The sequence below is a fragment of the Pocillopora damicornis genome, chromosome 13, assembly GCF_964200805.1.
Source record: "Pocillopora damicornis chromosome 13, jaPocDami1.2, whole genome shotgun sequence".
Lineage (NCBI taxonomy): Eukaryota > Metazoa > Cnidaria > Anthozoa > Scleractinia > Pocilloporidae > Pocillopora > Pocillopora damicornis.
The window spans coordinates 16,100,645-16,110,825 of NC_142682.1; the positions used below are offsets into that span (position 1 = coordinate 16,100,645).

General features: G+C 39.0%; 1 protein-coding gene across 1 annotated transcript; it reads right to left on the bottom strand.

The window, feature by feature from the left end:
• Positions 1-4,238: 4,238 nt before the first annotated feature.
• LOC113684814 (L-aminoadipate-semialdehyde dehydrogenase-phosphopantetheinyl transferase) lies at positions 4,239-10,181 on the bottom strand. The gene is made up of 11 exons (XM_027202215.2): positions 9,990-10,181; positions 8,939-9,028; positions 8,550-8,648; positions 8,399-8,455; positions 7,655-7,694; positions 7,195-7,227; positions 6,967-7,088; positions 6,227-6,325; positions 5,777-5,860; positions 5,605-5,657; positions 4,239-5,059 (listed from the first exon to the last, which is right to left on the bottom strand). The coding sequence occupies exons 1-11, from the start codon at positions 10,056-10,058 to the stop codon at positions 4,939-4,941; spliced, it is 867 nt and encodes a 288-aa protein (XP_027058016.1). The 5' UTR covers positions 10,059-10,181; the 3' UTR covers positions 4,239-4,938.

Here is a 10,181-nt window from a genome sequence, read left to right on the forward strand (position 1 = left end):
TATGGCCTGAATGCAATACACCGTTCTCCCAAGGTACTTCCGGGTACTTCTAAGGAGAGAAGAGAGTACCAAAATTTTCCGTTGTATGCAGGGGTCGGAAGTATTGATAAACCTGGCTTTTGGGGTAAGAGGAGCAATTAGTTGGCTCCTTCTTCCGGTTCAACATGTCCTCTCTTTCCGAGAAATTATTACGTTAGGTCATATGGTAAAAGGCGCTAAAAGTTACTGTGAACCCGATCTTATACAAATTAAATGCCTTGTAAAAAATGTCGATTAATTATGTGACCTTCAATTGTTTAATTAATTCAAAAGATCTCTTATTATCTGTAACTGCAAATTTGTTTTTGATCTTGGTGAAACTTTTATGGACGGAGAGATAATTTTTAGCCATTAAGGGTGTTTTTTTTACGTCGTAACACCAGCAGCTTAATAGTCCTTCTACTATTAAAAGGAGAGCGCCTCAAATTGAAGAAACTTTAATTTCGCTGGTTCGGCCGCAATGGTATTACGTGAACTTGCTGGTATCTGTTTTGACGTGCAAAGCAGACAGTCACCTGGCGGAAGCAGTGTGGATTACAACAAGATTAAACAAGATTTGCTCATGTAATTACATTTTTGAGCGCATTTGAATATTTTAATGGAATTATTACGATCTCGTTAAAGGAGAAATCGTTGCCGATCGCGGGTAAGATCACGTATGCCAGTGATTTGTCAGATAAACAGCACGTTTCTAATCTGTCATTGGGGCACGCGCGTAAATTCTCAACTGACCACAACAATTATTTGTTTCCGTCAGATCGTACGGCTCTACTAACCGGTCTTTTCGTGGGTTTGGCGTTCCCGTTCTTGTATGCGTTCTCATTACTTAAAGTCACTAATGGCTAAATAAAGTGCGTTGATTTGGATATCCATGGAATTCTACAAGTACATGACCCCACTCATAAATCTCAACGGAAATAACTCGCAACGAAATCTTAATTGCCCTCAGGTGATTTCCCCAGGCACAGATATGGGTTGATTGGACATCCATCAGCAACCGGTCCATTAAAACTAACCTTTACTAGTTTTTTTTCCTGCAAATTCGGTTGACCTTTCAATTTTTCGGCTGCTCCTGATCGCCTGAACTGGCTCTTATTTCCATATTTCACTTTTACCACCGTTTAGAAATGCTTAGAGCGGGTAGCTGAGGCATTTTGAAATCGTACGTGGGTGTAAAGTGTTAAGAAAACATACAATGTCCGCGCTATGATCATGATACCTACGCAAACGCTCTCATTGACTATATATGATAAAGGAATGACGACAAAAAACGGTATTTATGTCTCCACTTAATTAATAGTTATCTTTTTTCTTTTTCCATGTTATGTTGGTTATATAATACGCAGAGTGACTACATGCATTTCAATAATCTAAAACAAACATCCGCTTGAAGCCTGATCTTCGATTTCCGCACGTACTTCAGTACTACTCTTCTCTGCCTTTGCGAAACTTTGTCACCTTTGAGTGCTCCACACTGCAGGCGCCCGATAAGCTGGCAAATTGTAAAGGCCCGCACAGAGGCGAAAACTCTCTAGAAAAAGAGTGCTGCTTTAAAACACTTACGTCCACGAGCGCGCGGTCATGCTTCTGCTGCGCAAGTCTCTCTCTTCAGTTGAGTTGCGATTATACTCACCGTCTCGACTAGATCTCATAATGCGAGAACAGTAGTCCTATCTAGGACACTCTTTGCTAATCATACATAATTTTTAAGCTTTCTCCACCTTCTTCCCCCCCCTCTCCTCCCCAACCCATTTCCAATACTATCACTACGTGCATGGTTTCCTGATGTCGAATAATTTTTGTCTCAAATTTTAGCTGAGTCGGGTGACCAGTATTTACTTACAGGATTCGACCTAACAACTTGGCAACTGGTGTTATTCGCTGAAAAGGCCTAGGCCTGCTTGAGAGGTCTCTTGAGTTCTTTGAAAACAGGATCAATGTTGCAAAAACAAGTTTCTGCTCATTTGTGAAACAATTGTTGGTCGATTTCCTTTCCTGTAATTGCGAGACGGAAGTGTTGTGGAGGAACGTAATAAAATATTGCATTCCAAAATACCTCTTCAACAAGACCTGTACGCAACAATAAAACTTTAGGGTCTAAAATAATACATACCGTTCACCTAAAGTACTTTTAGGTAACTCCATACAGAAAATTAATTGTTAAATACATCGGTGAGGCGTTGGCCTTATATTCATCGCGGGATGAATATTCCTCCTATTGTTAAAAGAGGATTAACTCAAATTGAGGAACTTGTAACAATGATACGGCATAATTCTACGATTTCATATGAAATTGCCGGTATCCCCTGTCTTTTGGCTTACTACACAGTCTCCTAACAGAGGTAGTATGGGGACTAAAAGCAGGAGCCATAAAGTAATGGGCTTCTGCTAAAAGTTAATATTTAAAGCGCTCGAACATGATCTGTGTATCTAATTAATTATTTCTTTGGAGCGTATTTCAACATTTTAATGGAATTAACATGATTCAAATGTTCTTAAATCGTATACGAAACGAACGCCGTCAAACAATCAGTATGGTTCATGACGTCATTTCGAGTCCGTCGTTACAGCACATGCGCATATCCACTTTAATTATGGTAACATAAGTCAACGACGACTTTGATAGGGACGAGAACAATAAGTGAAAAATAATGAATTTAATTGCAAAAAAAAAAAAAAGAAAAGCCCTTCACGCTTTGCGCGTGCGTTTCACATTTTGTTTCCTTTTCAGCTGTCCATGCTTAACCAGCGACTTGAAAAAAAGACAAATTCAAGGTTCTGTGGACGACGTAAGCGATAAGGGATAAGAGCAGTGACTAATTTTCAACTTTCTTGCATAAAATCTGCACCCCTCATGCCATGTAAATCGCTCAACAGTTGGTATAGGTTTTACAAGTGGAACATAAAGAAATATACGTAATTGCCAGGTTATTCAGAGACATTACTTCGTCGTCCTTGCCTACGGTTTCACGCTGAATGAGGTGCCTTGACTTGTACAACATGGAATTTTAAAGGGGGCGGCAAAGCTGTTATATGTAACGCGTAATTAAGGCCAAAATTAAAACATCAAGCTTGAATTTTACAGAAAGGCGATGTAAGATGAGATTTGAAGTTTTCTCTTTTCAATTCGTAACGCGTGAAATACCGTTCAAAGTGAAACGCGACACGCGAATTCTTCTAAAATTTGTGTTTGAATGGGATCAGGAGTTCCGCTTTGCTACCCTCTTAAATGGTACATGACCCAAAACATTCATGCCGACGGAAACAATTTGTCATGAAAATTGAAATTGTCACTTGGGTCAGCAAAGCTATGTTTACACTGTATATCGATCAGCAGAAGACTTGTTAAAATACATCCTCGCTTTGACTTTCAACTTTCATTTCTTCCGGCTACTCCTGGTTCCCTCTACCAACACTGTTTTAGATGTATCACACTTTCCGCCAGTTCGTTGATTAAACTCAAAGGCCTCAAGCAGGCAACTGGAGCATATTTGAAAACTGAACGTATATGAGAGAGATTTGAGATGGAAACATCAGGAGCATCCTGGAAACGCACAACGTCCGCGCTGTCATCGCGATACCCACGCCAAACGCCTCCACATAACTTAATCTGATAAAAGTTGACGACATAAAACCGTATTTATGTCACCACATTGTATTTACCACTTATCTGTTTCCATAGTATGTTGGTTGATGAAAGATGCAGAAAGTGATCCGAAAGAAACATCCGCTCGAAGCCTGATCTTGGTTTTCTGCACGTACAACAATACAACCTCCTCTTCTGTTAGTTAACTTCGAGTACTCGGGCGCACGGAAACCCAGTAAATAGTAAAGGCCCGCAAAGGGGCGAAATCTCTGTAGAAAAAAGTGCACTGAATGATTCCTTGCTCGTGCGCACTGTCCCCAAGCACACACGTCCACGAGCGTGGATCAAGAGCGCCTGCCAAGTGCCTATTGCGCAAGTCTCTCTCGAATTGAGTTTCTACGACAGTCACAGTCCCGATCACTTCCGACAATCTCCCCGCCCACTCCTCTCATCTCCAACACCAACCCTATGGGTGGGTAAGGTGCAAAACGTCAGCTTCCCTGGAGATACAAAAGTTGTCTAAACGGCTTGTAAGTCATGTTGGGAACTGTCGTGCTTCATCAAGGGCAAACCAGATTAATCCTCACTGTAAACTCAATACATAACAGTTCACTTTACAGAAGGATTCGTATCATGTGAGACAATTCGCTACAATCAAAATAATGCGAGTCCTTTGCATCCTGCTAAGTCCCTTCAGCTGTAAGGTTTTTTTTTTCTGTATTTTTTATTATTTCGAGGCTATCGCACTATTGTGGCCAAATAGAAGGTGATCTTTGAGTGCTCAGTAAATGAGATTTCCAACCCTTTCACTTGTTTAAGCACCAAGGCTTTTGGAACCGTCTTCGTGAATGCTTATAAGTTCTCTTTCAAGGTTGGTTTTAATATTGAAGCAGAGCAGCAGACCAAGTGTACATATACTACGCAAGCTCGGACAACCCTTATCTGTGAATTTTTAGCTCCCGTTTCCCTTGGTGGTTTGCATTGGAAGTTGAACATGCAGTCTACATATTTCAATTAGCCGAACCTAACACATGATTATACCAGCACCTAGCCCAGCTACTTCATGGTATGTCACAAATATAATCCAGTTAGACATCTTAAATTGGATATTTATACTTGTGTCGCTCAGCGATGAAGCTTTAAAAGGATAATAGTATTTTTTTTGTAAAGACATCATTACTTTGTTCAATTTCTCTTAGTTTACATTCGTTTTAAATAGTCTTGTAAGGCGTTGAAGAGAATTGGTCTATTTCAGCGCTATGCAGTTCACAATGTCGTCCACGATCTGTTTGTTTTATCAGTGTTATCCATCACTAAGACTTTTCTTTCTTTGCTTGAAACTCGATCCAATCTGATTCAACTTCTGGAAACAGCGGAATAGCTGAAGACACGATATCATCAAACTGAAGTATCTTAAAAGTGGAAAACCCCGATCTGTTAAGAAACAATGTTTGAATTTCTTTTAGCAAGACATTGCATTATTTACATTACATCTATCTGGGATTTCAATTCCAACGTTCGAGAAAATTCTTTGTTTCATTGTTCGCAGACTTTCTGGCTGAGTAGAGTAGCTAAGTTCTTTCACGCGAGGAGAAGACTACTCATAGATTTTCTACAAATTTGACAAATTTTTCCTTAATGGACAAGTTCAGAAATTTATATGTCAGTTTTTGGACATAAGGACTTCTCAAAGTGTCCCTTGTCTTGTATCGATACTTCCTCTGAAAACTAGTTGTGTAAATCTTCTTTAAGCAGTTAAGAAAATGCCGTTTCTTTCTTCACTCTTGGCTCCACTTTCATCAGGGAAAGTGAGAGATAAAAGTTTGGAGACAGATTGAATGTTGCGATAATAGTTAAAAAGAGAAGAAAACAATTTTGCACGTGAAATAAGTGTGAAAATCGCACGAGGGCTGTGCCCACATTTTACCATTACGTGTGCCTCAGTTTACGCGGACATGAGTCAGCTGTTTAGTTCTCACCTTGTTTCCTTGTAGGTTGTATGTGAAGGACCTAAAGCGACTGCCACTTGGTGCTGAATGAGAAATAAACAGCCATAAAAATAAGATTTAACAAAACAGCAATACCTTAGTTTGTGGTAATAACAACACAACGTTAGACGTAATTAAACTTCATAATTTTTTTTAATATTACCAAGTCATCGAGTTTGGTTTCTTCAAACAGCCATCCGTCCATTTCGTCTTCATCAAGGAAAAAATTTGTATCGGATGTCACATTCTAAAAAATGAAAAAAACACATTCTTCGTTTGAGCTCTTAATATCGGTAATTTTTTTTCTCTTTGCTGTACAGGTATCAGGAATGCGACTGAACAGGAACTTCACGGTAATTTTCCTACAGCAGCTTTCCGAACCAATCACGACATGGTCACCCGCGTTTTCCCGCACTTTAGCCAGTTTAGTTGTGTGTACTTGCAGTTCTTCCAGGCTCTTTTTCTTTCGTTTGAATCAGTGGCCATTGTGATTGCTTTGCTTTTGGTTTAACAACACTCGATTGAAAAGCGCTCTGACCCACAGCATATATATTTTGACTTAAATGCATCTACGCCAAACCTTTCCACCAATTTCAGTAAGAGCAGAACAAACCTGAGGAGACAGCTCTTTGGTATTTATCTGGAATTCAACAGACTGTAAATCACGTCCTATACCAGTCCCTGTAGCTTTTACGTAACTTTCTTTCAGACACTGGAAAAGAAACGAAACGTTAGACCAATCGAATTTCTAGAAAAAAACTGCTGAAGTCAGCAGAATATTACACCAACGAAAGAGAAACTTGACATTAACGTCCCTTTTAAGTGTAATTTTGTTTTCCAAATACGCCTTACTTCATGTCTCACTTGAAACGCAACAACGACAATTTTGGACATCTTCGCGGAAATTTTGAAACAATGTAACAGTTAATTTTTTTTTCCAGGTTTAATTTAAGTTTCCAGGCTTACGGAATTCAAATTGGAAATAGCTCTAACAAACACATCTTCTTCTGCCTGACATTGAAGTGCGTTATGAGGCTGTGATCTCACAATTATATATTGATATATGCATCATTAATAATAAATTACTTTAATTTCCCACAACAGCTCTCGGCGCCTTTAAACTGAAACATTATCAGTGTTTCGGAACGAGGTATACTTCGCGCGAGGGATTCTTTGCCCGCGGGAAAGTATGTGACCGTTGGCAACGCGAGCCCGCGAGAAGTCTGCAAGGGGGCTGGCTCTGATTGTTATTAGTGCCAGATCCCCGACTCGACACATCTTCCCGCCGGCGGGGAAACGCGCGTCCGGCAGCGCTTATAATAAGGACCTGCTCGCAAGCTGACTGAAACATACCCAGTGTCTGTAAAACATCTGCAGTTGATTCCATTCGGAAGGCTGAGATTTGATTGTTTGCCATTCATATCCAGTAAACTGCTTACGCATGGTGTGAAAAAATCCAGGCACAGTAGAAGAAGCTTGAAGATAGATAATTTTAAAACTTAAATTAAACGCTGTTTCAGAACAATTTTGAAGGAGGGCTAAGTCTTTTCAAAGTTGAGGCTGAAAATGTTTTTAACTTACATGGGTATGTTGTTTTCATTACATCGACACCAACTAGAGAAGAAAAACAATTTTGGTGCAGTTTAGTATTTGATAGCCAAAAAACAGTACAGTCATCAAGACTTATGAAGGGGAGTGAGATTGTGGCTTCACTTAAGATTTGAATCTATACCTGAAAGCTATAACTTTCATATTAATAAGGGCTGGCAAATGAAAAAAAATTATGTATCAATTAATCATTAACCCTTTACACCCCAACATCAATATGCAAGTTCTCCATACTTATTTCAATACATTTAATACATTTTCTCTGGTACTGACAAGGAGAATTTGTTTGAAAATCACTTCTTAAATGGGTGATCATTTCCTTTATTCTCATACCCTACACATTTGATTCAAGGGTGATATTGTAAGGAGAAATTAGAAGCCAGTTTCTCTTAGAAGTTAAAGGTTTAAGCGATCATAGAGAAATGAAGCATACCTTGCGATTCAGGCTCTGCAGCTAACACAGTGAAGTCTCCCTGTAACAAATAGAAGTGAGATCAAATGCAACAAATTATATATTGCTCAATACCATAAACCCTCTCTTAACACTCCAGGATAATAAAGTTGACCTTCATTTTTTTTTTTAAGTGGCTCTTTCTTTGGAGATACTCCTCCAACATATGGGTTGGTCAATTTTGGCAAGAAAACCACTGAGAAACCAATGAGTCTAATGATCTCACTTATCTTCTAACTTATACCATAATGACCCAATAGGAACGACACCACTTGTCAATAGAGATTATGAAAAAAAACCTATCAGTGGCACTTCTGCAGCTTCATGTCTTAGACATCTGTCATTTATTAGAGAGGGGTGGGGAGAGAACTAATGCAAATGGGGGAAGGGTGATTACTTTTTATGCAACCCAAAAGGGGAGGGTCACATAATTTTTTAAAAGCTTACTGTGGGGAGGTTCATAACTTCCCTGGATCACACAAGGGGAAGAATTAGAGTTTCTTTTTTGCAAGAAATTGGGAGAGGGCATACAAAATCTGCATCTAATAACACCCCTTCCCCCACCTCCTAAAAATGACAGGTCCCTTGGAGCAAAGCTCTGACTGATGTTATAATTGGAATAAATAATTGCTCTGAATACTGCCAACCAATCAGCTCCAATATTCTAATCGATGTTAGTAATTTATAAATGACATATCACCACACAATATCATACAGATACACAACCTGATGAGATATGTTGAAGTTAAACTTTCTCTGTGATGGTTCCATAGGATCATTGGCCTATGAGAGACAAACAAAAACATAATTTTGATTTTACAGTGAAATGGTTTGACTCTAGGGAAAGGAATTTAGGTTTTAAAATGAGCTTACTTACCAAGAAAGGCTTTCCCTTCTCTGTTCTTTTCAGTATCACCTCATTATAAGGAATCTTTGTAAAGTCACTGATCACTTTTCTCATTAAAAGTCTTCCAATCTACCACAAAAACAATAATGTAGTTAACACAACATGATTTTCTATAATTTGTGCTAATAAACAGATTGACTTACAGTTCTACTAATGCAGGACTTTGAGCTCAGACTCTAGTTATTGAGAGATGTACTATGAGTGGAAGGTACCTTGCCAAAGAAAACTGCACTATGACTTTGTCAGGGTTTGAAGTCAGGCTTTTGCATATGGAATCCAGTACAAGAAACGTCATCTCAAAACATCTCCCACAATAAGAATGATTTACCAGTAGGATGGGATGAAATGTGGCTACTTACCAGAGCTGATTTAGCATCTTTCTTGAAGACAAAATTCATTATTCTTTCTTTCTCTTCTGTCTGCAAACAAGATGTCCCTAGTAGCCATTCCTGAAAATTTCCAAACATTTAAGGTAATTAGCATTAACCTACTTTTTGCCTGAACATCAGTCAGTATTTTCTCCCTGCTCTTCTCTATGTGTTTCTTTTGGTATTGGCAAGGAGAATTTGCTTAAAAACCAAGAGCTTTTTCAGTTGGTGATAATTTTCTTTATTCTCATAACCTCAATGGTTGATTCACCAATGATTGTGAGGAGAAATTAGATGCTAGTCACTCTTAAGGGTTAAAAGGTTAATTACAAGTTGCACATACATACTAGCCAGCCACCCAAAGCTGCACTTATGAGAGTCACAGAGTGACTGGAGGCTCTGGTTCCTCTGGGTGTTAAACTCTTAAAAGCTTTCATCAAAGCAAATTATACAAGTCAGCCATGGACTTAATTTAGATACCAATAGCAGTTATGGGCTTGGCTAGAGCACAGCCCTTGCGGCCAATTATACCAACCCAAAACACTTGCCCTGTGATTGGTCTCCTATGAAAGTCTAAATCAAAATTCATGACAAGCGTCTTCATCCATATGGGGTTCTTTCCTCTCTCCACATCTCCTGGGTGGGATGGGGGAGGGGGGGGGGCAGGGAAAGGAATCAACACTGGAGGTACTGATTTCTTTATTCTATTGCAGTAATATTAATTAATTTAAGCATAACGTGCATTGATATCTTAATTAAATTTGTGTCAATGTTATATGATCGACCATGCTCGCTGTAGGATAAATTTCCCGTGGGAGGTGGGGGGGAGGGGATGATGGGGGTTTTTATAGGTAGTTGAAAATAGTGGTGGGTTTAATATTTTTACCAGTATATCCTCTCTTGAATAATGGTTTTAACACGATTTCTTCGACCGAAAAATATGTAAGTCTAAGAACATCAAATAGGAAGCCAGTGGGTAAACACTATTTTCTTTTAATAGAACGCAAACGAGTTTTCCTGGAATATAAAATCGTAACCTCACCTTTCTAGTTGGTTTCCACGCACCAGATCTGAAAGCGAGACGAACACCTTCCATAAGCGGAAAACGCATTTAATATAACACGGTCACAAGTAAATCTAGGTGAGCATTTCACCGGACGAGCACCAAATTTCTCTTTTGTCAGCAATACAAAAACTCTATCGTTCTTCCGCCATATTTTTGTATTCCCTACAT

Excerpts from the sequence above, each read along its gene's own strand:
- LOC113684814 (XM_027202215.2), bottom strand. The coding sequence starts at position 10,058 with ATGCGTTTTCCGCTTATGGAAGGTGTTCGTCTCGCTTTCAGATCTGGT. Across the intron at positions 8,649-8,938 it reads AAGATGCTAAATCAGCTCTG|ATTGGAAGACTTTTAATGAG; the intron begins GTAAGTAGCCAC and ends TTTTTGTGGTAG. Across the intron at positions 7,089-7,194 it reads AATGAAAACAACATACCCAT|CTTCTTCTACTGTGCCTGGA; the intron begins GTAAGTTAAAAA and ends TCTATCTTCAAG.